Raw genomic sequence first — 27,902 nt, forward strand, 5'->3', positions numbered from 1 at the left:
CTCCATGCACCAGCCTTTGGCACCGCGCATCTTGGACATCCCCACACGGCACCTTGAGGACTGACGCCTGGAAGGACCTCCCAGGTCCTTCTTCTGTCTTTGTGCAACACCCCTGGAGAGCAGCCAGCAGCTGGCCAAGCTCCAGTTGGCCAAACCAGACCAAACCCATGGCCAGAAGGCGAAGCCAGCAGGGTCAGGTGGCAGGATGCACGGTGACACTGCAGCCCCCCTCACCCCATGGGTGCCCACAGGCTGGCCAAGGAGCCAGCAGCATCCCCAGCTCCTGCTCTCCCCTTTTTTTGGTCTCAAAAGCTGCTGTTTCTGCTGGCTCCTCGGGAGCACGCAGACTGCAGCCCCTGTGCTGCTGCTCCTCCGATGCTCCTCCTGGATAACAACCTCTCTAGCAGGAGCGCTTCTGCCTGCTCTCCGTATTTTAGGAGGGACCCGATCCATACGAAGCCAACAGCGAGCACAAAATAGGCTGTGGCTGCTGCTCAGCCAACACCCTGCTGCTTGCCAAGGAGCATTTTTGGGAGACAACGTGAGCCAACACCTAAGAGCACAGTCAGTGCTGGGCACGAACCACGTCTGTGAGCAGGATGGTTGTTTTTTTCCCCAAAAAAATGAAGCACAGGCCCCCAGCCCCGTTAGGCAGCGTGGCTAATTAACCTGTTCTGCCTACGAGGAGCTGGGGATGCCGCAGGTGAGCAGCCCATTTTTTCGGGTGATGCTGATCCCACGGGGCATCCTGCACACCCTGCAGCTACGTGGTGGAGACGACAGCACCACAGAGCAGGCGGGTCACCTTCTCTGCCCTCCTCACGGGTTTTTGCACCTCCTGGGGCGGAGACAATTTTGTGCCCGGCCCTCTGGATCCCAGCAGAAGAACCCAACCCAAACAAGAGCTGTAACACCAAACATTTCCCTGCTGCCTCCCTCCCGTTGTGGAGTGCCCAACGGTGGCAGCTTGGGCCAGGCAGCCCTGAAAGCGCCACGCTCACCGTCAAGTCTTGGCTTTCCCGAGCCCGTGGCCTTCTCAGCACGCTGCCCTCACCAAGGGCAAGGCCAAATCTCCCAGCGAGCAGTCACCCACCTGCATTATAAGGGCTCCTGGCTGTCCTCACCTGGCTGAGCACCTGCCTGCCCTCCCCAACCACGCTGACGTGGGGACGCAGGTGAGAAACGGCCCCTCGGCAGGGAGAGGAGCACAAAAGGGTTTGCAAACACTGCCGTCTGCCCCTGCCCCGAGCTGCCGTGCAGCTGCATAGTTTCCTTAGCGGCAGGAAATGGTTCTCATACGAGCTAACCACAGCTGGGCAGCGCCGCGGCCACTGAATGCCTCGGTTTGAACCAGGGGACGATTTCTGCCCACTGCACCCGTCCTCCCGTCGCGTCCCCCAGCCATTCCTGAGCTGTGCCATGGGGCAGGCCTGCAGGAGCCGGGCTGGCAGCCCCCGTACCAGCTCCATGCCCTGCTCCCAGCCACCCACCCCGATGCAGGACTGGGAATGCTGGCAGGAGGAAGCTGGGTGCGTGGCACAAGGCACAGCACGTGGCGTTTGCTCCCAGAGCTCCGGCTGGAGGGAGCAGGCTGCTGCAGGACGCCTGGTGCCAGCTTGCAGGGATGTCCCCCGGGGAGGTGACACGGGTCTTCGTCCTCTCCAGACCCTAAAAGCACCCAGCTCTTCCCCTTCCTCGCCCTGCGGAACCGTACACCGAGGGCAGGGACAAGGGGGTGCCGTGCCCACCCAGCCTTTTCCTGAGCGGGCAGCACCCCACAAGCACCCCGGAGGGACAGGCAGGGGAGCAGGGGGTGGGGTCCCATCTGGGAGGCTCAGGGGGGACACGACCAAGCCCCACGCAGCCCCTGGGGAGCTCGCTGGCTCCGCCAGGGCCCCCGACCTGCCGGTCCCCTTATCGGCAGGAAAACCTCGTTAGGGAAGGGACCGCGGCTTCCTGCTGGGGCCCGGAGCCTTTGTGAAGGCGCTGCTGCCTCCAGGAGCTGGAGGAAGCCCCGTATTTTCCTCGGGCCTGGCTGTCAACAACGGAGGGGGAGCTGGGGGCGCAGGGCAGCGTTGGGGACGAGGCCAGGGTGGCACAAGGCCCCTCTGTGCCAGCAGAGCCTCGCAGGGTGGCATTGTGGAGCTGGGGCTGGCTCCCCTCCAGCACAGCACAGAGGCTGTTCCTCCAGCGGGCTCCCCTAACGCACTGGCCACTTGGGAGCACCGATGGGGTCAGGTCTGGGGACAGCAGAGACCCTGCAGACCCAGCAGCACACACCCGACTGCACCTTCTGCACGCCGACCAGCCCCTGGGCGAGCTCTCCGCGTGCTTCGAGATTCCTGGTTATGATGATGTGCAAAAACCTGGTGAAACAGGGCTTGTGATAGCTGAGGGGGGGGAGAAAATACTGAGAATTATCATTAAAATCCTTCACGCTAGAAAAACACACCGGCATCACCCTAAACCCCGTGCCGTGCCCGTGTCTGGGCACCCACAGACGCGTGCCTTGCCTTTCAGATGTTTGCAGCTCCCTCTGACCTCACCGGGTTGAGCTGAGACTTTCAAATTCAAACAGCCCCGACCACAGCTCTGGGCTGGGCCCAAGCACAGGCCATTTTTTATCTTAAAAGGCATTTGTTTGAGAACGCTCAGAGCCGCTGCAACCGGCGGCACCGAAATTAGCTCACGGTGGGACCTTAAAAAGGTTGACATCTCGCTCTGCGAAACGACGCGGCTTTGACTCGGCGACCAAGCCTTTAAAAAAAGCACGGTTAGGAAGAAATCGCTGGCAAGCCGAGGAGGAATTCTGCCTGCCTGCCTTGGGAGGCTCGCTCCCTTCTCCTTTGTCTGACAGCAGAGCTTTTGTTTGGGATTTCGGCGCTGAGCAGCCCCGAGCTACGCGGGGAATGTCTCCCTTCCGAGGAGCCCCCAGCCTGCTGCGGGGACTCCGCTTTAATCGGCAGAGGAAAAAAAAAAAACAAAAACCTGTGCCCGAGCAGTGCTGCTAATGGAATTGTTCCAGCACTAACGGGATTTCCAGTGAATGAGCGGGGACGGCGGAGCAGCTGGGGCGATTCCCAGGTCTCTTTAGGGTGGGAGGTGGCTCTGACAGCCCCACCAGCCTCAGAACACGGCCCCCAGCCCCCCCTGCCAGGCAGGAGCCCCTGGGTTCCCTGCTCAGCCCCTCGGCTTCCAGGCTTTGATGAAAACGAGGAGAGAAAGCCAGGAGAGGAGCGGGGAGGGTCCCCCTGCGCCCTCAGCGATTAATCCGCCAGCTTTAAGTCCCCGGGCAGAACAAACACGCCGCCTTCCACCGGCAAATGTTTGCCAAGCTCGGGGCAGGGGAAAGTTCCCAGGAAATTCAAGGGGGAGGTGAGCAAACGGCAGGGCTCGCTGGCACAGCCCCGGCGCTGTAATGAGTAACCAGCACGAGCCGCCCGGCGCAGCAGTTGCTTTGCTGTGTCGTGCAAGGAAAGAAAGAGCACCAATATCATCTATTACCACCCCCTGGAAAGCCTGTCCTGGCAGCACATGGGGCTACAGGGGACAATAAGCGTTTGGGCACTGCTAGGAGCAGCCGTAAAACAAGAATTAGGGCTGGATCACGTGTAATTGCTTTGGGGAAGGGCGGCTCCACCAGGGCTTCAGTCGCTTACCTGCTCCGGCACAAGGTGAGAGGATCCAGATCAAAGGAGGTATTTCAGGGGGCAAGGAGTGGAGGGAAACACCCTACAACCTTTAGAGGTGTTTGCACACAAGGCCTCGAGCCCAACCCCAGGAGAAAGCAAGCAATAAAAAGCTGGCTGCTGAAAGGGCGCGCTTTCCTCTTCAAATACACCCCTCTAAGGCTGCAAAAACGGCCCGGTGACAACCCAAAGGCAGAGCAGAGAGCCCAAAAGGTACAGAAGAGGACAAAATAAGATTATCCTGTGTTTCTTTTTTTCCCCCTGGGTTTTACTGAAGCATTTTGAAGGCCTGCTACCTCTGAGCACCTACCAGCGTTGGCGGCCGCTGCTTGGAGGCGCTGCCCTTCCTCTCCCCTGCAAACAGATTTAGGTTTCCAGCCCCAAGAGGCAGAGCCTGGTGCCAGCTGAGCTCTCCCAGCCACAACCCCAGTTGTCACCTTCCTGACGGAGGCCCACGGGTGACAAACTCCCCTTTTTGTCCCCCCCAGGGCAGAGGGGATGCTCCTGAACGGAGCTGCGGGTTTCACAGCCACCATCCACCTACCCAAAGCCGCACGGGAACCAGAGCGCTGGTGGGACGTGGGGACCACAGCCCCCAACACACAGGGCCAGGCTTTTGGTGACACAGCGTCTCTGGAATTCACTGCTGAGTGTCCCACAGCCTCTGCCTGGGAGGATGCCAGGGCCTTTTCCCAAATCCTGCGTGACCCACCAGCTGCTGAGGGCACGGCCGTGCTCCCCACGTGCATCATCCGCCGAGGAGACAACGGCAGCCAGTGCTGAGCGCAGGGACTGACGCTTCCCATGCTCTCAGCCAGAGCCAGCAGCTTCGTTCGGGTCCCCAGCTCCCCCATCTGACCCCCAGCAGGTCACTCGGCCCCTTCGTAGCCCGGCTTTTGTCTCCGGGGGCAGCGAGCGGCGCAGCGGCACTGAGCGAGGCAGGCACGCTGCCAGGGGAGGCCTCGAGCTCCTTGGGGGATCTGGAACTGCTCCGTGGTAAACGCATTAACCATGGGAACGGCTTCCCAAAGGATGTGGTGGCTCCCCAATTTAAGGCTTTCCATTGTGGACGCCTCTTTGGAAAATGCAGGCTGCAGCTCCACCGCCTGCGCTCGGGGAACCGCCGCAACCCCAGTGCCTTCTGCCTCCAGAGCGCGTCCCGGCCGAAATTCAGTGACCCCCAGGGCTCCGAGGGGCACGGGACAGCCTGTGAAGTGTTTAATCTGTGTGCTGAGGGAATAACGTCACCTCTGAACCTCGCAGGTGGCCAGCTCAGCGCTCCATGACGCAGAGCTCTGTCCCCAGTAGCACCGATTCCTCCACGCAAGGCGCTGCATCCCGTTCTCGAGCGAGAAGGGCGGTGGGTTTGGGGATTATCGCCATGGCTGCTGCCCTCTGCACATTGCCGTGTCAATTCATCGCTTTTCTGTCCCTTTTTTAGCCCAATTTTCAGCCATTTGTGACCTGCCTCAGGCCAGCAGAACCCCCTTTGACTCAATCTGGGCAGTCCCCTGAACATCACCCTCCAGCTGTTTGGTTTTGTTTTTGATAACGCATCAGACCTGCTGGTGAAAGTCCATCCATCCCTTCATCACTTCAGACCGTTTCCCTGGCACAGCTCCTTGGTGATGCTCCCGGATGGGGTCCTGGTGAAAGCCTTTGGGGCACCCACGCCACTAGCAAAAAGGCTGGAGGAGAGCCTAAATCCTACAGAGCTGTACCTCTTTATCTCTGCTTCTGAATTTCTCCTTCTCTCCAGAGTCTGTAATTAGAGGTTTGAGGAGGCAGCACCAAACAAAACCTCAGCAACCCCCTCCAGGACATTGCTGCTACGCTTCTGGGACCCTTTTCCTTCCACTCCCAGCCTGACCCATCTCTGCGCGTGCAGAAGCCCGAGCGGGGTGAGAGCCTTGCCAAGGGAAGAAGCTCTCACACTGCTCGTCTCTGAGAAAGTGGCACAAAGGAATAAAAAAAAAGAAAAAAAAAAGCCCAGAAGGGATGGCTCGCATCCCTGGGTCATGGAAAAGAGCTGGAAAAGGCTCTGCCCCAGGAGGACAGAGTGCCAGCGCTTCTTTTTTTAACTTAGTCAGCAGCTGCAGGATTTGGGCTGCGTTAAAAGCCTCTTTTACCCTGGCTGCTGCAAAGGAAGCCACCTCCCGCCTCTCCCCTCCCGAATAAAAGGGCACCGAAGCCCGCAGGCAGATATCCTGCAACATCACCTCTGCCCGAGGAGGCAGCTCGAGCCCTCTGAGCGCACAGCAGCCCCGCTGCCACTCCAGCCTCGGACAGAAACCCTGGGGCTGTAGGCGCCCCTCCTTACCCCCTCTCCCACTCGTTTGCGTGTTGCTGCACGCAGCAGCCCTCTCTCCTGGAGAGAGGCTCAGCCAGAGCTTGATTAAATTGTGTATTTCAGATGTATTTCACCATAACATGTGCGAGTGGCTGCGGTGTTTGTCAGGTCAGAGCAACCAGAGGCAGAGAGCGAGCACTGAACCAGTCACCTTGCACTACGTGCCGCTCTCCGCTGGCTTTTTCTAACCCTACCCCCGTTTATAGATTAATCTGCTGGATCAGTAATTTAGGCCGCTCGGTGGCTAGCATTTAAAAGCCCTCATTTCTTCCTGGGAAGGCTGAAAACCTGCTCGTGATTTACAAAATTGCTGCCGGGTCTCTGGTGGCTGGGGCATTTGTCGGGGGCAGGTGTTGCGCATTAGCCACATTCCCCCCTCCCTGCCCTCGGCCAGGTTTAATGGCAGCAATAAAACACCAACTGCAGCGGCTCCAGAGCAGCAGAGCAAGCAGCAGCCTCGTCCTCCTCCCCATTTCCAGCCCGCTGGGTGGTATTAAGGCTTTTGGCTGATGTCTAACGACCAACTGGGGTGGGGGGGAAGCAGCCAAGCAATCCGAGCCCTCCCCACGCCCCGAGCAGAAGCAGGGCCAGGGGGGTGCTGGGCGAACAAACCAGAGCAGGATTTGGAGAGGGAAGGAAGAAGCCTGCCCCTGCTCACAGCTAGCCCCTCCTTCCGTCCAGCCCTTCCCGAAGCTGCTGCTATCTTGCAGGCAGCAGGAGCAGCCTTCCTTCCTCACCAGCACCGAGCAGGGCGCCTCCAAAACCCTCGCTGGAAACGAAATCTCTGCGAGCAAGAAGCGCTTCTTCAGCTGGCTCTCGGCTCGAGCGGTTTCATAACACAAAAGGAAGCCGGAATCCCTCGGGGCTCAGATTTTTCCAAGCTGGGTAAACACAAACACCCATTACTCGTAGGCGCAGCAAGTGGGACAAAGGATGCGCGGCCAGGTAGGTGCCTGAGCGCTGCTGGGGGACGTGCGGAAACATGCGCGCAGGCCTGGAAACCTCCGGCACCGAGACGTGGCTCCAGCCTGCGCCGCTTTCAAGTCTGCCTTGGAGCTGAAAGAGCAGCCTTTGTTGTCTGCAACGTTAGCAGTTCAGGAAAAAAAAGCACCGCCGCTCAGCCCCCCCAGCCCCAAAGGTTTGTTTCTCGACCCAAAATGCTCAGCTCCTCTACCCCAAAGGTTTGTTTCTCAACCCAAAACGTCGGCTCCTTAATAGCCGAGGGTGGGAGCCTGGTGTTTAAGGCAGGTTGCGTTTAAGTGCCCTGCGTGCAGCTGGTCAGGGCGCTGTTCCCTACAGGATCCAAATGGTGAGAGCCCACACACCTCAGAGATCAATCTCATTTAGTGGTCAATTAGCAGGGACGTGCTCTTCTGAGCTAAAAATCACTGCAGACAAAATCCTTAACTGGGAAGATGGGGACACGTGCAAGAGTTTCACCCCAATCTCGTGTAAGAACCAGGACAGACATCCTGGATAATAACAAGATTTCTTTAGACTAAAAAGGGACTGGACGGACTCAGGAGCCAAAAGAAAAAACCCAACCGCCTCCCTACGAAGCATCGCCTCTGAACATGAGATGAAAATGGGGCAAATTACAGCCCCCCAGCAGCCTCCCCCCGGGGGATTTGGATATCCAAGCCCCGTAGGACCGCATGTGAGAAGGAAACAGCTAACGAGAGGCAGATCTGCATCATGTTATGTATTGGCACCAGGCATGTTTCAGCCCGGGGCAGGCTGAGGTCCTTACCTGGCCCAGGACTTGAGGGTTGGGAGAAGAACACCAAATATTTTTAGATTGGCAGCTCGTTCAGTCCAGGACAACCCTGGGGATCTGCAGTGAGACAACCCAGATGCTCAGCCGCAAGCCAGCCCAGAGGGTCAGATGGAAAGGTTGGTGCCACCGGTGCTCAGCACCCAGTCCCTCTCCTCAGGGTTTCAGCACACAGAGCCAAGGCTTAACACAGCCCCCGGGCTCTGAATGCCCACGTTGTGCCTCTGGAACAGAAGCAGCTCACTGTGCAGCCCTGAGCAGTAAGAGCGTGCTGTGGATGCTCAATAGTGGCACGGTGACAACGCAGAAATCCCAGGATTCCAGGAAAACGCTCCTCTGGGTCATGCAGCAGCACGGCGGAGGCAATATGAATGGGTCTGCAAGTCAAATTTGGGTTCCTCCAAGCTTGTGGGTTACCACAAACAGCTCTGCGTGCTGAAACCCACCCTGGGGACCCTGACTTACTCTGCTGCCTGCAGAGCAAGGGGAATACAGAGAGGCCCAAAGCTCGCTAGCAAGCCTGGTGACAACGTGCAAGAAGAAACCAAAGCTTACTTTCTCCTGTTATCATTGCCACACTGCCTCTGGACAGAAGTAACAGCAGCTAAGCAAGAATGTCCGAACAGCACGACTGTCCCAACACCCTTTATCAGCAGCAAAGCTGAGTGAGATCAATTCTCAGTAGCAAAAGGCTGCAGAGTGGTGCTGCCACCCGAGACAGCCCCTTTTCACAACACTGCCTCGCTTAAACATGGTGACTCAGAGTAAATTCTGCTGGAAGAAAAACTGACAGCCCTTGCTGTTTAACTACAGGCCTGAAGGCACAGCTTAGAAGCGGGATTCTTACGCTACGAACAAAAATCCCCTTTGGTTTTCTTCTCCCTCGCAGCAAACCCCTCCAGGAGCATCTCCCAGGTGGGGCGCTGACCCGAGCAGACCCTGCTGCGCTCAGCTCCTCGGAGAACAGGGCAGGGGGGGAAGCCTGCATCGGTGCAATCCCCGGTAACCACTTCAGAAGGCGAGTGTTTATTTTACCTGGCTCCTCTGCTTCACGAGGTTGAGGCAGAATTTCCCTGCTGGCTTCCTGACCTCGCACGTTTGGTTGGGCGAGATGTGGGAAGCACTGAGCACTTCTTCTGAAACTCAGGAGGAGCAGAGGGACTGCAGATGGAGGTGGTTCCTGGTTCGTACCAGGGTAGGTGACCCAGAGGTATGAGCTCTCAGGGTTAAAGCACCACAACGAGCACTTTTCCATCCCAGGAGCTGCTTTGAGGAGGAAGGGCACCACCCCGGCACTGGGGAGCTGGAGCAGCAGCTGGGAGGCAGGGCTGAAGGCAGCTGATGTGCGCCAGCTCCCAGCTACGCCTTCTGCCAGGACTTCCTCATCACCTCGTGCTCCTTGCCATCTGTAACAAGTGGAGAAGCTAAAACAGCAAGGGCACGAAGGCACAGGAGAGAAGGTCCCCGCAGAGCTACCGGCACCTCCCCAGCACGGCCAGGCTTTCTCAGCCAAGCTGCAAACACAGGCAGGGCACGATGCAAGGGATCAGAGCAGGAACAAAAGGCACTTTCAACTCCTGGACCTTCCCCCTCACCATGCCTGGAGCCACGCCACAACCCCAGGCTGGCCCAGCAGCATCGGGGCTGCTCGCCCAGCTCCCCCGGGGCAGCCAGAGCTGCCTACATCCCCCCTCCAGCTCCCAAGGAAAAGGCATCCCAAGCCGTCAGCGAGGCTTTTCACACCACACAACCCCCAAATCCCCTTGAAGCAACTCCCCGGCTTGTTCCGACCTGCGTGAGGACGAGCGGCTGGGCTGGCAGGAGGGCGTTAAACATCTCAGGCTGCTCCCGAGAAGCCTGGGTGGGAACTGCTCACGCCCTGCCCAGGCAGATGCGAGCTTCTCGCTGCTCATTTCTGGGAGCAGAGCTGCTGCGAGGAGAACATCTCTGCTCCCTCCGAGGGGACACGAAAGCTGCTGGCTCTGCTTGACGCTGGGACCCACGCCTTTCTCCCCCTCCCACATTTTTAAACACAGACAGCTGGAGAAACGTCTCCCAACTCTTTTCCTTTTTGGTGTCCCTTCCCAAAAGGGTTTGGTACTCAGTGGAGAGAGCAAAAACAAATGGGTACGGGATCTTTCAAAGCCTCTCGCATTACAGGCACGAAGCAGAGATCTTCCTGCCCTTTGTTGTTCCCATCTGCAGCGTGCAGAGCCCCATATATTTAATTCCCACGTACGCCGCTCGGTCTCCTACATAGCGAGCGAGGCTACGTCATGAGAACTCCGGCACGACAAATCCTTACCCATCAATTTTGGGAACTGGGGCAGGGCTGTGGTGAGCAGGAGCCCAGGAGGGACGTGGTTTTATTCCCTGTAGGATCTCCACGCATTCCCCACCCCACCCCACTCGGAGGAAGCAGCGGGGAAGAGAGGAGCGTGTTAGAGGCTCCAGCCTTTGGTCTTTTTCCTATCTGCAAATGCAAGTTTCTTATTAAAAGATGAAGAAAAAAATGTTTTATCCTCCATGCCTGGACCTAATCTTTAAATACCTAGTGAAATCTAAGTAATTGAGATCTGCTTTCAGCAGCTGTGGGCTCACTCCTCCCTTTCATGTACCCAGACAGAAGCTGCTGAGGACTGAGGCTTACTTTGCTTAAAAACGACCAAGTTTGATCGCTGTGCCTGGCGAGGAGTATTAAAAGCAGCGACAAGTCCAACATAATCCAGCTGCGTTGTAGCTTCTATTTTTTATTTTTCCTATTTAAGTGCTCTCCTCCTCACTTCTTACTGCAAGGACAGTGTAGGTGCAGCCCAGCTTTGTGGGTGCTAAACTTAGGGCGATTAAAAGGGCTTGACTGGAAAAGCAGCACAACTTCTTGAGTGCACCCACGAACCAAACCCCTCCTTGTGTGTCATGCGCTGCACACACGTCCACGGCTTCAAAGAGGCTTTAGAGAGGCACCCTTTGACTTTCTGAATGCAGTGCTAAACCACTTTCACCTTTTGATGCCAGCTCTGTTCTCCGTGAGGAACTGGCAGGGCTGCAGTGGGAACCCGGGGCTCTCCCACATGCTCCAGGGACAGCGCTCGCTGCGCTCTCTGCTCAGAAGGATGACAGATGTTTCCCTGCGCACACAGAACTCAGTTTTATTTTCCTAAAGAAATGCCTTAAAAGCTGCTAAGCGGCTCTGGCTGAACGAGTGCTGGTTAAACAAGGGCGTGCGCCCGAGGAAGCGAGCTGCCACAACGCTTTTCTTCCTCTAAGCACCAGGAGAAACACCACTGCCTGCTCGGACTTGCTCCGACGACCAAATTACTCTCCCAGCGAAGCGTGTGCGTTATTTCGAGCTCGAGAGCTTTCAATCAGCGCTCACAGCTGCCTTGCTGTGGGCTGGGTGAAAGGAAGAGCACCTCCCTCAGCAGGAGCGACGTCCTCCTGCGGAAAGCCACAGGCTGAGGCTGAGCCCGACCTTACGCGATGCCTGCGAACCCAAAAGCTGCACTTCGGCTCTTAAATTCATCAGGGCGACGGCGCAGCCACGTGATCCGACAACTCATGGTGTATTTTGGGGCTGGGAGCTGCTTCCAAGCAGCAGGGAGAAAACCTCAGGCTGCCCACGGGCTCTCGTGGGCTGACAGCCCCACCTCTTCTGCAGCAGGTCCACATGGTGACCCAAATTCACTGCCACCAAGCCCCAGCACACCTCTGGCCTCACCTCTCCAGGCTGCCCCAGGGGATGGATTTAAGCACTACAAGCTCCGGGAAGGCAGCGACCCTCCTCTTGCTGCTACATTCTTTTTTTCCTTCAAAGGACAGAGGGGAAAGAGACATTTGCTATCAGTGAACCAAGAACAAATAGCGCTTTCATCAGCAGATGCTCTCCTTGGGCATCTTGCCACCAGGAGGGAGATTAAGAGCACGACCGAGGTGCTTGCTCCGAGCAGGCACCAAGCATCCGACAGCAAAACGGAGCCGGGCCCGGCCCCTCCGCAAGGAGGACGTTGTGAATAGAGGTAGCAAGCTCCTGCACCGGGCATAAACAAGCTCCTGCACATAATGGACATTGTTAGGTGGCTCAATAGGTGACTGACCCAAAGGAAAGTGGAGCTCCACAATGCAGGGCTCGAGCTCTGCCTCTCTGAATGCCCAGCCCAAGGCATCCCCACGCGCTGAGCGCAGCTGGATCGTTTTGTGTTTCGCACTGTCCGCTTCCTCCCGAGTTTCCCTGGTTTCCTTCCATTTGTACGACGAGCCTTTGTTCTTTCTCTGCCCTCTTCCTCCTCCTATTTTGAAGCCTACAGATGCAGTCCGAGGGCGGGGAAGCGAGCAGTCACAGCACGTTAGAAAAACAACTTTCATAGCTCACACCTACCCGTACCAAACCACAATAGCCCAGCTCTAGCTCCGTATGGAAGTAGTGACCCCTGGATGCAAGAGGTAGGACTCCTCCAAACTTCAACCACAAAGAATTTTGTCTCTATCAAACATTAAGGAGTTAAAATAGGGCCTTTTGTGAAATTAATTTCATCCTAGTGCTAGCTGTTGAAACACTATATGTGAGATTTTCCTCCAAGACCTTCATCAGGGTAGAATAAACCTCTTTTTCCATCACCGGGTCTCGAGGTTCTGCAGTAGGCTGCACGGCAGAGTTATCCCAACTTTGAACATGGTGTAACTGAGAAATGCATCCCAAGCAACCAGCCTGAGATCCCTGCCGTCTTCACACGGGAGGAAGGCATCCCCACGCTGTGTTTGGGCAGCGCTCGGTGCTCCCACCAGGACACCCTTCACGTCACCCAGGTTCCCTGCAACCTTTTCTCCCAAACAGCCAAAGCCAACCTGTGCGTGTCAGGACTCCGGCAGCACTTGAGCTTACCAGAGCTGTCAGCTCCTCCAGAGATAATAATCACCTGCCAGAAACGCAGAGCAGACTGGGGAAGGGATAAGGGTTAACAGGAGGAAACAGGAATAAGCACCTCGAGCTGCAGCCAAGGCAATCAAGGAACCGAATTCAGCTGCTTCAGTAAGTACCTTTTAATGCAACACGTCCCTCCTCCAGCGCAGCAGTCCTACGGTGATTCCACAATAGTCCTGTGCCTGGGGCTTTAAATTTGCTAATAAACAGCCTGAGCACTCGTGCACACGATGGATGTGGGGGAGGGAGAAGAAAGATTTCAGATTACAGCAAGAACAGCGTTTGTCGCTTGCTCTAGTTGGTGCGAGAGGCAGTTTCCAGGCTCTTGGACTCGGGAGGAATATTTTCTGTTCCATTCCTGATGTGCTTGGCTGCTTTCTGCCAAGGCCTGTTTTAAATCCATTAATGAAACTAGGCCGAGCCTGCGTAACTTTTTAATCCCCACCAAGTGGAAAAATGGCACTCGGGTGCATTTCTGGGAAGGACAGGCACCCACCGTTCCCACCGCCGTCGCGTGGAGCGCTGCCCCAAGGCCACCTCCTCCAAAGCCACTTTCTCTACAAACACTCCTCATGCCGTAAGCGATGCCCATCCACCTCTCTGGAGGCTACCGGGACTTCAGCTTTCATGAGTTTAAATCCTTTAAGGACACAAACCGCTGCGAGCTACAACACAAACTGTGCCTAGGACGCGGCCTTTCTCCAGAGATCTGGAGAGGAAATCCCAAACCCTTCCATGGAAAGGAAAAAAAACAGAATTATTCCAGCACGTAAGAGGAAAATCCTCTTCTCCAGAGTGTTTATGTTAAGGCACTAGAAGGCTGAGATTCTTTAACAAGAAAAAACATAACCTAAGTTAAAGGACACCGTGACAGCTAATAAAACGGGCACCAGTTCTGTTAGAGCAGCAGTATTTTTGGCAGGGGTATTTTAAACCCAACCTCCTGTTCCGTGAACAGCAGCGGCCTGAACGGGAAGGATTGCTGAGTCAGCTTCTGCCTCGGGCTTCACAATGTGCTCTGTGTTTTCCAGCAGGCTGTAATCTACCAGGAAAAGCTGAACTGGCTCCGAGGGGATGAACATAAGAGCTTTGAGGAAATCTAGGAAGAAACGTATGAAACTGAAGCCTCTGTTTAATTAAAAAGCTGAGGGAAGTGCTATCACGGGTCTCGGTGTGCAGAGACCACCAGTACCAGCATGCAGGTGACTGCAGAGATGCCCTCCTGGGACCCAAAATGTGTTGTTTTCCTTCAACCCTAAGCCACTTCCTTTCATTTAGTCCCTCCACATTAAGCAAAACTTCAGCTGAATTAACAGACCGGGCTGTCACCCCCAGTACTCTCAGCATAGTTTGCTTACTTACATGAGATTACAATTAAGCTTTATAAGCTCTTTTCTTTTCCTTCTTTTTTCCTTTCTTTTCTTTTCCTTTTCCCCCACCGGGCTTTTCCTTCCTACAGCACACGCACACCAACCCCTGACCACGTCCTTCCACCCGGTGCTCGAGGTGCTGAGACCTCTCCAGCACAGGACCAGAGCGGGGTCCTCTCCTGCACAGCTTCCTCCTGCCCAGACAAGCCCCAGCCTCTGCCACCCACGTCAACACCACCCCTATTTGCAATATTCCTCCCTGCAGGAGCTATGCCCTAGTCCAGAACAGCCTGCAGAAGTTAAAAAAAAAAAAAAAAAAAGCACCGAGCATCTCTCTGTCTCCAGCAGGAGAGGAAGGGGGCTGCAATCCCTGAGGAAGCAGGCGCTGCCCAGCAAATCCAGCTCTGGGAGAGCTGGCTGGAGCTGGCACAGCGAGGCACAGAGCAGCACGGGTTTGGAAGCAGCACGGCTCAGCCTGCACAGAGCCATGCTTTTGTTTTCAAGCCCTCCAAGAAGCAGCAGGTATGCTCCGTGGGCTCCACGGCACGCACAAGCCACTCAAGGGGTCCCATGCTGGAGCCAGGGCAAGAAACCCCAAGCGTTCCCAGTGCAGATCAGTGATGCCTGCGGCTCCGAGTCCTAAAAGGCTGGGAGAGATGAGCTTAGTGCTGGAAGCTGTTTTACAGGGAGTTTCTCAGCCCTTACTGTGCCTTCTGGACGACTGCTGGCCTTGATTAGCTGACGAGGAGCCCCCAGCAGAACCACGCAGCCCTCTCAGAGCAGAGGCACTGCGATTACCACGACCTACCACATCCAGCTCGCCACGCCTGAGCATTTCCAAGGAACAGGGTCTTCACCTTTTCCTCTACAGCAATCAATCCATAGGCGCCTGGATTTCTGGGCAGCTGCTTTCCTCTCAGTTACATCACAAATCAAAGTAAATAAGAAACTCTCTGCCAGGGGGCCTTTTCCTAAGGCTCATTCTTTCCTCTATCTTTCTGTTCCCATTCCCAGCCCTACAATTCCACAGCCCGCGCACCCAGGAGGACCCCGTCCATTATTCCTGCATCTGAAGCACGTTAGCGCTTTCTTTTATTTTGCACAACACCGAGATCCCCGTGGCATTCAGCAAAAGCTCTGAGCCAATGCTTGAAGGCTTCCCAGACCGTCACAGCCACAGCCCTGTTGTATTGGTATCAGCATTTAAAAATCAACAGGCCCTTTTCCTTTCAGCACAGGCTGTGGATCCGGGTTTATCACCAACGGCAAATAACGTTTTTTTTAAAAAAAAACACACACGCACAACCCAGGCTCAAGGTGCACGCGCAGAAACGGCGGCGCTGACGCAGCGGCCAGCCTGCTGGTACCCACCCCAGCGCTTATCTCCGTGTACGAGGAAGAAAGCTCGCTCACACGCAGATATACGCCTCTGCAGTTTGCCCTTGGTTAAGCTGGGAAGCGCCATAAATCAGCCACTGTGCATCCTCGGATCCGGAGGCAGACCTAGGGAGAGTGGGAGGGCAGCAGCAGACTCTGATTAAGCAGCAGTAAACACAGCCACGTCCTAGTGACATCGAAATCCAGGCCACAGGAGCAGAGCGCAACCAATTTGCCAGATTCTGGGCAGCTCTGGTGTATTTTTAACCGGTTCAAACAGTTTGCTCAACAATTAGCTGCTGCAGTTAATTATCCTCGAAGAAAGGGAAGGATCCTTCGCTTCTCAAGGTCTCCAGGACTGGGTAAAGTCCTGAGGGCACACCAAGGTTTGGCACAGGGGTGTGCGCGGGGAGAAGCGTGCCGTGCTGGAGCTGGGGCCAGATGAACTCAGAAACGTTGCTGGCCTTCACCCTGGCAGAGATTTTAGTTGAAATCTCTGGGGTACACAACCAAGACAGCGCCGAACATTTCCACCTATCCCAGTAACCACCAGCAAACACCCCAAACCCGCTATTTCGGCTCAGTTGCTTGAGAGAACGGTGCTGGAGTCCCTCCTGCAAAGCACAGGCAAAGAAAGGGTGCCGGGGGGTTGTGTTTTCCAGGGATTTGTGTTTTTCTCATTGCTCCTCAACACAGATCAGCAGAAGGAGCCAGGGTGGGCTCGTAAAGGCGCCGTGGTCCCATGCACGCTGTCCAAAGCTGCTTCAGGCTAAAGGAGTCTGCGATGGTTTAGTCTGCCAGCGTGGATGGGACTGGACCGCACTCAAAGCCCTCCTCTTGTTCCAGGCAGGGAGCTGCCTCCAAATAACCTTCTTGAATGACTTGGGACCCTGCACTTGTACTGGCTGAGAAATAAACGAGCTGATTTAAGCCCCATCCCGACACAGGGGTTAGGATGGAGCCCACCAAATCCCCAGCTCCTGAGCTCCTGGGGCTTGCAGCGGCACGAGGGGCTCAGATCTTCCTCTTCTTACAGCACAGACGATAAAAACCCTTCCCAACATGCACATTTCCCTGTGTACTCCATGTAGCTGTAACCTACAGCACCCTCAAACCTTGGTGTCTGCCTGGGAATCCGACTGCTGGAAGCCGACCAGGCTCACGCTGCCAGGGCTGAGCCCCTGGGGCTTGCCCGCAGCACAGGAGGTGCAGAACGGGGAGGAAAAGCAGAGCAAGAGGGACTGAAGGCTTTGCTTTGGGAATCCTGCATGGAGCATTACTTGGGAGTTTCCAGGACCACCCCAGGATGCTTTGTTTGTAAGTTTGATGCAAAGACTTGAGGCTTATAGCAGCAGTGGCTGATATCCAGCCCCTCCCCGGCGCATCCCGCAGCAGACAAAGCAGCAGCTCTGGCACAAAGACGAGCGCGTGCCGGGAATGTGCCAACTTCTGCTGGGGTTTGCAGCCCCGGGATGCCGCCGCGCTCCAGGTTTTTCCCAGCCTGAGGCAGAGCCCACATGGATTTACGTTCTGGGTCCTGCCAGCATGATCTCACCGCCTCCTAAAGGAGGAGAACGGCCAGAAGAGGACATGGCCAAATAGGACACTGGTGTATTTGCTTACGGGCATCAGACTGGACATTCATTGCAGGTGACTTCAGCAGCCGAGGACCACGCAGCACGGACAGCTGGCACAATGCAGAGCAGGAAGGAATCGAAGCTGACTGAGGGGTCCCTGCTCCCCGGGACACAACGACAAGCACAAAATGAAGGCAGGGTTCTCCTTGTGATGGTAGTGCTGGTTGCTTCCCACCCAGCTCCCCTACTGCTGAAGGAAGGAGACAGGAGGGCTTTTCGTCCCAGGAGGTATTCGTAACAAAGAAAGTTGAAGAGAGTCAGCATCCCTCTGACGCAGAGCTGATGGTAAATTAATATTTACCATCATGTGTTACTCCTGAACGCTTTGGAGAAAAGCTACTAGGAAAACTACTCACTGTCTACATGCAGATCCCCTACTTCTTAACAGTTCATACCTTGCCCTGCAGTCACAGCACTTCTGTTTGGTTGTAAGAGCTCCTGCTAAAACACAAAGGTCACAAAACCCTACAGCAAGGAAGGAGACAGCTATCACGTAGAGTCTCCACAGCCAGCCCGAAGCACACGACCTGTCTCGCACTGATCCCTTTGCAGAGGCCATGTAATTCTCTGCAAGTTGTTTTGTTTCCAAAACAAAGGCTACACGCTCTCCTTTGACTTGGGAAAGTAGGAAAAAAAATCCCCCACAACGCAAACAGCCAAACAGTGCTGGCGAGGCTCTCCAGCGCGCGCGTGTGAGCGGGGAGGAAGCAGAGAGCCAGCAGAGAGCCAGTCCAGCTTTCCAAAGGGTTATTGCAAACAGCAGGGAGGGAGAAGGGATTTTACACATTAGGAAAAACACCACGACGGTGCCGAGCTTAAAGCGAACGCTGCACAAGAGGCCCTGCACTGGTTAGCACTTCTCTAATGCAAAATGTGTGCTACAGGGCAGGACGGAGGCCCTGGCAGCGGGTTGGATGCTGCAGGAGCCGTTGTGGCCTGGCGCAGAGCAGCGTGCCAGGTGCTGCACAAAGGAGCTTCCACCTCTGGGAATTCACACGTGTATTGGCACGGCAGCACTTTAAATGTCACAAATCCGGGGGCAAAATACACAAAAAAACTCCTGAAACCTCCTTGGATTTAAGTGAGGGACAGGACTAAGAGCCTAAACACCTCTGTGGGTTCTGGCCTAAGCAACTTGCCGTGCGTCATCCGGAGGGCATGGCCAAGCCAAGGACGTCCCCGCGTACCCGTCCCGGGGGAGTCGGGGCTATCGTGCACACCAGCTGCTTCGCCAGGCTTCCTGCGAGGAGCAATCTGCAGGTCACAGCTGAAGAGGCAGGCACGCTGCGTAGCAGCCGTCCTGGAAGGAAACGGCACGGCCACGCCAGAAAAAAAAAAAAAAAAAAAGACTCTTTCGGTGCTCTCCCAAGAAAGTTTAATAAATCTCAGCTTGCATTCGCTTACGCCTCTGCTTTTCCACAATGCTTCGCCGTGCTGGCCGCGGCAGCTCCCGGGGAGCCAGGAGGGTTTGCCTGCCTCCAGCAGCAGGAAGGGGGCAGGGGGAGACGAAGCCTTGAGCTGAATTCCCACCGGCTTTAGGACAGCCACGAGCTGCAATCAGCCAGCCCCTGCTGCGGGTTGGCTTTAACCCCCTCCCTGCTGCTGAGCAGGCAGCCCACCCACCTCCCAGCGGTGACGCACGCCGTGGGCTTACTCAGCCACAAGGCACACCAGGCAGCACCTGAACACCAGCCATTTGCTTTCTCCCTGGGTTTTCCAGCCGTCAGGAAGGTGGAAATTTCTCCTACGCTTGCATTCGGGGTTGTTCCAACCCGGCCTGCTGCTCTCGAGCCTCCCTGCAGCTTAAAGAAAAAAAAAAATCGTGCTACAGCTCAACACTGCACATGCCCAGGACTTGTTACTTCAAGAAATACCATCATTGTTCTCAGCCCGGGCGGGTTGGCGATGAACAGACGTCTGCATTGTCCACCGGCTGCCTGGGGGCTTACAGCAACAGCACTGGAGTGCAGCTCCCAAAAGGGCATCAAAGCTGCTGCCGGGAGCAGGTCAAAGAGCCCTTTATCTACCTTTGCTGATAACCGGTGGGAGACGCTATGAAAAGACCAGAAAGAGAGGGCATAAAATGCATCTTTCTTGGGGATTCCTAGAAAAATGAGTGGTCTCCAGCAGGCATTAAATAAATCAGGTTCCTCAGCTCCCTGCCTTGGGGAGAACCAGCGCCCTTGGGCACCTGGAGAGAGCGCAGCCCTGTTATCGACCCAGACAGGGGGTCCCTCGGTGCCCCCAGGACCGTGCTCGCTCCACAGAGCGCAGTGCCGAGGGCTCTGGGGCAAAGCCGCCCGGGCAGCAGCCCAACACACCGGGAAGGCTTTGAAACTCCGCAGATAGGGAAATGAAGCACTCCACGGCTTGGCAGAGCGGATTAGAGCACTCCGGAGAGCCCCAGACAGCCTGCAGCTTGTTCAAGGTGCCCTTTCTGCTCAGCCCGTGCACCAGATCCTCAAGGCTCCGGGCTGCAAGACAGGAATGAGGGGAGTGAAAATCTGGGAGCGAAAATCTGGGAGCTTCCTCACCTCCACACTAGGACAGCAAGATCTGAAGTGCAAGCCAGCCCCCAAACCAGAACCCGGAGGAGGAACCCCCCCGTTGGCACGGCCCCGCTCGCTCAGGGACCGCTCTGGAAACAAACAGAGGAACAGTTGCAGGGAGTGCTGCCAACCGGAGGGGTTATCGCTCCCTTCGAGAGCTCACATTCGCACCAACACCTCCTTTAAGGCCCAGAGCCAGCATTTAGAGTCGGTAACTTTCCCATTTAATCCTAATTGCTCGACTTCACGTCTTGATCCCCAGCGAGCCAGCCTGGGCTTGCCTGTTTTCTAAGCCTAGCCCTGCACGAGGCTGACAACCCAGCAGCAGATCAAAGTTTTGGCTAACAAACCCACTGGAAAATATTGCTCTGCTGATTTTTCCATGAATGGAGCCACCAGTATGGGATTTTCCATGAATGAAGCCACCAGCAGCACTGCCCAAAAGCAGGGTGCTCCCCTCCACCGACCGTCCCTCCAGCCCCACTTCGCTGGCTCCTTTTTAATGAAGAACGGTTCAGCTGCACTTTTTTTTTTGTTGACATGGGAAAAAGCAAGGAAAGGGAGTGTGGGAAAGCAAGCTGATGTAACCAACACAAGCATCTGCTACGGGGGAGACGCCGGAGGGACGTGGTGCAGCTCGGTTAATGCGCAAGGAGGCACGATAAAAGCAAAATGAGGCAGGAGTGGAAACAATCTGCTTGGTAGGCTCCCCCCCCAAGCCATGGCACAGCTGGGAACAGGATCCACCTCCAATCCCAAGCTTTAACCTTAAAAAAAAGGCTTCCCCTCTCACCTCATTGCAGCCAGACCAAGGCTAACAGGGGAAGGTGTGGGGGCTTCCCTCCGTAACCTTGCGAGGGGCCTGGAATACAAATACAGCTGGCTTCGTTCCCCATTAGCAGTTAATTTCCTCAATCATTTTCACAGAGGGAGAAGGAGAAAACGCTCGCGATCTAAGAGATGAAAGCAAATGAAAATAAGCCTCATAAAAACCTGCGCTGCCCTAAGGGAAAACGGCCCCACGACTTTCATTGGGGAAACTATCAAAGGCCCCGCTCTGGTGGGGGGTTGTTTGTATTTTATAAGACAGATGCTTTAGGGAGTCTAAGTCCTCAAATAGCTGACATTCCTTTCTGCTGAACCTCCAGCAAGGCTGGAAAAAAAGAAACAGCTGATCCCAGTTAGTCCAGCCCGGGGATTCAGCTCAGCCACATCAAGACTGAGGACTGAAGCACGGCACGGAGCCGTACGGGCACCACTGGACTTTTTTCCAACACGATGCCATTGCCCCGAGCAAAAGCATCCGCACACGTGCTGGCATATCAAGGCTGCAGGACAGCAGGGGCTGGAGGTAGAAATCTCATTCATTTCTGCTGTAACCCAGAGGCCGGGGCAGACGGCGTTGACTCATTCTGCCTGAGAACGAGCACAGACTGCTCCTGGGAAACTATTTGTGAGGAGGATGTGTAGCGCACGTTTCGCTTTCGGTCTGGGACATCGGGTACGGGACTGGCTCCACGAGATCCCAGAGGGTGAGGGCGTTTGGCAATCCTAACGCACAGGCGTGTGGCAATCGGCGTGGGTTTGTGGAGGAGGAGGAGGAAGAAGAGGAGGAGGATGACCCTTCTCTTCCACACCGACCCAGCCATCGTTTTCCAAATTTCCAAGCTTCCCTTTCCCTGCACACACAAGCACCTTGCCACGCTGATCCCCACGGGGTAACTAATCCCAGTGCACCTTGCAAATAAGCCAAAGTACTCCAAAAAAGCACACAGCCTCATTACTGCATTGATTCAGCGTGGATTTGCATGAACCAGTGGACAGACACTAACAAGGAATAATTAAATCAAACCAAAAAAAAAAAAAAGGATTTAAGACCTAAAGAGAAATTGTTCACTTGGAGCAGCTACTGCCACATTTAATCTTTCACAACCAAAGTATATGAATAGGAAATAAGTGGAACTAGCTCTAGGGCACACGAATATTGCCCCTGGCTGGTTCATCCTGTTGTGCACTGAGAAATATGCTGTGTACTACTCACGTCCAGACGTTTGGCTGCAGTGCAAGGGGCTGGGACTTCTCGGTCTGAGAGAACAGCACTCTCTGGAGCACAGCACGGGAAGCGCAGGAGGAAGCTGACTGAAATCCCTACCAAGAACAGAGCCATTCAGCTGCTCCAGTGACTATTTAAAAAAATACAACACCTCCAGCTACCCAGAAGGTCTTGATTATTTGCTTTATTTGCATCCCCGTTCAGCCCATACTTGTAAAACGTGCAAGTTTTTGCTAAATAACCAGTTGGTGCTGAGCTGGAATTGGAATGCAAATTCCTGCTTTCTGAAGGAAAAAGGCCTCAGGGGCTGCTGTGAAATGAGGCTGCTCCCCGGAGGCACGAGTGCTGCAGCAATGGCTCAAGATCACCTGAGGTTCGGAGAACCCGAGGAGCCTGTGCCTGCCTCACCAGTGCCCGTTTCAGATCCCAGGGAACCGGTGTTAGACACAAAGGGACCCAGATAGCTCCAGCCAGGTCATGCAGAAAGAGAATCTTTTGCAAGAAAAGCTTCAGATGCAAAGCAGCCTCTAGAAGCAGCCAGGCTCGAGGGGAAGCGTAGCTTCCAAATTACATTAACGAGTCAGATGCTGCAAACAGGCTCAAGGTCCTCCAAGGACAGCGCAAGGAGCTGACCCATCCGTCTCCTCCCACCAGGACTGCCACCACTTCTCCTCCCGCACACGAGCTGGGAGAGGAGCCACGCACAGATGTCTTCCTGCCGAAATCCCCCTGCTCCAACAGTAGCACGCCGCACAGTAAATGACTTCCAAGAGCAAAGCCCTGAAGCTTTGCACATCATTTAACGGCCAGCCTACGTGAGCTGCCCTGTTGGAGACTAGAAGAATAAAGCACTCACGGCGAAGAGGCTGGAGGTTATCTTGCTCTCTTTGCTCAGGGCAAGCATTTGTCTCTGGGGCAGAGCTCTCGTGCACTGTTCCTGCTGCCAGCTCTTGCACTGAGGTCCAAACCCTCATGGACCAAGCACGAAACCTACCGAAAGCCGTGGGAGCAGCGCTGCTCACTTCAAAGTTGGATTTTACCCTGCGTTTCTACCAGGCTGCAAGGCGTGAAGAGGCCCGGGAGGTCACGCATCCACCGCTGTAATTCCAGGCAGGATCAGACAGAGAAGCAACAGCTGGGCTGAGCGAGCAAGTCCACGTTTAATTACAAGCGGTTTCGGTAATGAGCAAATGCAAGAACAAAGCCAGAGCAAAACCTCCCTTTTTCATCCTGGCTCCCGTTCAGGCCGTGTAGAAACAGCTGCCTAGAGGGGGATCTCAAATAAGATCCCCCAGCAGCATTTTTTTCCTTTCATCTTGCACATTTTCGTGATTGCCACAGAACCCCCATTCCCTAGGTGAGGTCGCTGTGCTTCAAAAAGCAGCGAGGACTGAGCAGGAGGGCCCAAACCTCTGTGGGTGCCTCCCAGCCTCGCTCACCCTCCTCCCAGTGTCACACACACACGTGTGTGCACACAGCCATTTTGCAGTAAGCTGTGTGGAGGCTCTCATTTACTTGAGCTATGGCAGGGTGTTGCAAAGCAGGATTACCAGCAGCAGCAAGCAGCTCTCGGAGCACCGGGGCTGCCCGTCGAGCTGTTGGGTCACACGCTGATGGCCCGGGGCTGCTCTCGCTGCCTCCAAAATGCTCAGGAGCGGTGACAAGGATGGGAAACAGGCCCTAAGACACACACACACACACTGGCAAGAAGGTTTGTGAACACCAGGCCAGCTGCCACAGTGCTCCGAGAGCTTGGTGCCATGAGAGGACACGATGGGAATCATCAGGAGGCTGGGAAACCACCAGGGCCCTGGGAACCGAGGGCTTCTGACCTCTCCAGCAAAGCCTGCTGCGAGAACTGGGTGGGATGTTTCGTATTCCTGGCTTTAATTACAGCCAAGTGTTTCACTTGGTCCCCTCCAGCCACCCCCACGTCCCTTACGAGCCGGCTTTTTATAGCGCATCCGGTGGGGCCGTTAAGCACATTGAGGAAATGCACTTTCAGCCCCAAACATCCCGGCCCCGCACCAGTGAGCTGCGAGGGTTTGCAGCACGGGGATGCGGCGCCGGATGTTTAGCTCGGTGACCGCCGCTTTCCTGGATTGCTTCTGCCTGTTTAGAGAAAGGAAATTCAATAAATACGGGGCAGGCTGGGTGCACCCAGAAATAATGCGAGCTGCTTGCAAGCTACAGGAGGAAAAGGCAGATGGGGAAGCAGCTCTGAGCTGTTCAATCCCCTGTACGCAGGGTGAGGTTTATTTACTTTTTTTGTTTTATTACAGCTGACACAAAGCTCCTGGAGGCTGACATTGGCTCGCTGAACTGTGGATGTCCACAGGCACATGCAGGATCCCTGATTATGTGCATTGCAGTGCCTGCTGGTGATGCTGACCCTGACAGGGACTCCATCTCCATGCACAAGGGAGAAACGCATCCATCCTCCCACGTCTGTACTGCACGTAGCCAAAGGACACCAGTAAAGGACCAGCAGGACACGCTGGGCTCCGTCCTTCCCCCCACCAGGGCTTGCAGCTCCAAGGGGAGCAAAGTCAGGGCTTGGACAATAGCTCAGCACCTCAAACCTGTGGAATTTTCTTAGCATAAGGGACCTGCAGTTGGTTTTAAAGAGCACCACAAGCCTGGCAATAGTTTTCTCACCTGAAAATACCCCGGTTAGCTTCCCAGCTGGAAGCATCATGCTTTCTGGCAGGCTCAGAGACATCCCTCAGGTACTATTTGAAGGTGGAAAGCTTCCAGATGGAGGGCACACGCTGGCCAGGCTGCCCTAGAATCACCTGCTGTACCTTCTAGAGCACTGCTGGGCTCCTTGCACCGAGGTGACGCCTCTGCCGTAGCGTCACCACACCACCTCCAGCATATTCAGCAGCAGGGCTGGCTGCTCTGAAGGAAGGCGAGATTCACTCCCTGAGCAAGCCAGGCAGCCTCATATTCTGGGCAAGCAACAGTCACGGTGACATCAGGCGCTGGCAAGCTGAATGACAACCTAATTAAGGCTAATAAAGGCTCTCTGAGTGAGCCACCAAACCTGCCTGCACTCAGAGCAGCGGGGAGATCGCCGGGGGGACCGAGAGGGGTTTGGAGAGACCCGAGTGCCAGCAGGGCACAGAGCTGCCACCTGCACCCCCTCTGTGGCTGGCCAAAACAAAGCAGGAACACTGATCCAGCCCAAAGCAAGGCTCTCCAGCACAACGCCCCCACACCACTTAAAACCAGCCAGCTCTGCAGGGACAAACCGTCGTGTGGCACGGAGAGCAGGAGCCAAGCTACACTCATCTGTTTGTTCATTCATCGCAGGAACAGCAGCTGCTAAGTCACGCACACGCCGCACGCTGTGCTCTCGCCACCCTGATGTAGCTACGAGCCGGAGGCACGAGTGACAATCCAGCTGCAGGGAGTGAATCAGGCCCTATCTCGGGGAAAGGCAGCCTGAAATCACGCCGGGGAATGGCTCTGCAGCAGATGGGAAGGACAATGTAGGTATTTGAAGGGCCTTGTGTCTGCGTGACCAGCTCGTACCCAGCTTATGTCTTTCAGCTATAAATGCAGATGACTGGCTTAATAAAAATCATTGTTGGGGGAGAGGCAGCTCCCCCGCTGCCGAGAAGCTCGCGATCTCCCAAGCTCACCACGAAGCACAGTGACACGTCAGAGGCCCAGACCTGACCCCTTTGTATCTCTGACAAGCAGCATCATAATCTCTTAATTATGTGCCAGAGCTCGAACAAGCAGCATCAAATCCATGCTGTAATGGCACTGGAGAACATCGGAGAGGCAGAAACATGTCTCATTCACTCCCCCAAAGTTCATAAGTCACAGCCCAGCCTGTTGTGGCTTTTTATGGTCCACGGAAACACCTTTCAAAGGAACTGCAGGCAACCTCAGGCATGTTCCTGGGCTACCTCCAGTTCCATCACGCTGCTCAAGACATTGAAAACATTTCCTTACTGGGATGAAGGATTTACGAGGATTGAGAAATTCAAGTCTGCACCTATGAAGTGAGTCACTGGGACTCACGGCGCGCTTCCCTCCCCACAGATCATCACCCCTTCCAGCCTCAGTTCTGCTCCCACCGAAATCCTGCAGGAAACAAGCATCCAATAGCTTAAATATCACAGGGCAGAGCCTGCAGTGCTGACTGGAGTGCCACATCTCTTGCTAAAGATCCACACTGGGCAGAGAAGCCACAGACTCACCCAGAGACTGTTGGGAGGGAAGCTGGACCCGACGACTGCCACTTCTCCTGCTGCTTCAGAAAAGATTTCGCTTCTTTTGAGGTTGCGTCCACTTCTTTAGTCACTCTGTTGGAGGAAACAGACAAACCAGAGTAAGGAAGAGCCAAACTGACAACAGCAAAAGCAAAGATCCAGCAAGGAAACACGGAAAACAAGTCCAAGAGCCGGTCTGCTGAGCACACCACCTGCACCAAGATCACCTCTGTCAACTGCAAGCTCAACTTCCACCTTGTTGAGATTTCATTGCAATTACAGCCCCTCTGTACTCACAGAAGAAAAAAGGGAAGGAACAGCTAATTAGAGCTGGGGGAAGGATTTTTTCTGCACGAACAGGAGCGCTTATTCATCCAAACAGGCCAGCCTCACTCCAAACCACTGAATGCTCTGCTCGGGTCACCGGGGGGCAACTCCAGCCTCTTAATTGGGCTCTTGATGTCCTCATTTGTTGGGCAGTGAGGCAGCCCTTCTGTGACAGCTGTTCTGCCACCCACGGCACGCGGGGTTGGCCACATCTGCAACCCACGCCGGAGCAGGAGCCTGGTGCAGGGGTGGGAAAGGAGAGAGAAAGCTCTGACGAGGCAGGATGCTGAAACGTGCTCTCATTTCCCAGCTCATTTTTGTTTGCGGCCCTCGGGGTGTAAAATACTGAACTTCAAAAAAAAAATTGTAAATCTATACGGCATCTACAACAGGGAATGAATTACCATCATGAGAAAGAATCTCCAGAAAACCACTCAATAATTAATTGTTGGAAACCCCAGCTACTTTAGCCCCCTCATTCGCACTGCCCTGCCTCCAGCAACACGCTTTTCACGCTTTCAGTGGCTCTTAATGAGGTTACCCTGGTTTGCCAAGCTAACAATTTTGCTCCCTTCAATAACAAATCCGTAAGCCTTGGGCCTCGATCTGTGCAGAATAAAGACCCGAAGGAGGCAGCCTGACTCACAGCTTGGTCAGCCCAGCATCAGGCCCCTTTGCTGAAAGCCTCACCGGTCGCAGGATCTGCCCTGTTAAAATTCAGGCCAAGAGCTGCTGCCTGCTACCCACTGAAGCCAGCAGCTCCTGCAGTGAGTCCGGCACCAAAGCTGGCAGCTGGGGCGATGGCACGCGAGCCTGCAGCCCCAAAGCTCCCTCCTGGCAGGAGCTGGCTGCAGGATTCCTGCTGGACCCCAGCACATGCAGAGCCAGCTGGATCACTGCTCCAAACGCTGGCAGGGAGGAAAGCACAGCGGAGTTATTTGTTAAGCCCAGAGGCATCAGCACCCTGAAATCCCACTCGCACAGACCCAGCACACACGTCCCCTGCTGACAGGGAATCAGTGCAGAAGCTGATAGGGAAGGGTTCTTCCACCTTCTCCCCAGACAGCAGACACGATGGAGAAGGCACATTCAGACACAAGAATTATTGTTTGAACTGAACACGTCCTGCTCAGCCCCGTGCTGCCAGTGTCGAACAGATTAACCCCATTTCCCCCTCTGCACGGGCACACACCTTCCAGCCCGGTGGCAGTCGTGTGAACAGAGACAAATCCCACGTTATGAATATTCAGCAGGACTCGCTGATCGGATTGGGAAAGAGCTGGTGGGAAAAGCAGTTCCGGAAGAAACAAAAGCCCTGATGTGCCGTCACCACTCCAGCCATCCCAAACACACCGCCCACGCGCAGCCCCCAGCAGCCGCGTCACGCAGCGATCACCCCCAAAGGTTGCTCTGTGTGCATGGATTTCCTCCAGCAGGATGAACTCGGCATCTCCACGCAGCCACAATTCCCCACGGAGCCCACCCTGAGCTGAGTACAACCCCACAGCCTGTTTGTGCGTGCCGCACCACCCCGCTCAGCCGCCCACCACCGCTCATCGTCCCACAGCACAGTCCCTGAGTCACCAGGAGGAACAGCAGGCACACAGCTGGGGAGGCACAGCACAGCAAAAA

At 55.3% G+C, this 27,902-nt stretch overlaps 1 protein-coding gene across 1 annotated transcript in view; it reads right to left on the bottom strand.

Moving 5' to 3' along the window:
- The window catches only part of CFDP1 (craniofacial development protein 1), a 49,913-nt gene that overhangs the window by 7,924 nt on the left and 14,087 nt on the right, over positions 1 to 27,902 (bottom strand). Inside the window, exon 5 of the mRNA XM_068693075.1 lies at positions 25,932 to 26,036. Within this exon, the coding sequence (XP_068549176.1) occupies positions 25,932 to 26,036 (105 nt within the window). The remainder of the gene's footprint in view (positions 1 to 25,931; positions 26,037 to 27,902) is intronic.

This window comes from Anas acuta, chromosome 10, assembly GCF_963932015.1.
Source record: "Anas acuta chromosome 10, bAnaAcu1.1, whole genome shotgun sequence".
Lineage (NCBI taxonomy): Eukaryota > Metazoa > Chordata > Aves > Anseriformes > Anatidae > Anas > Anas acuta.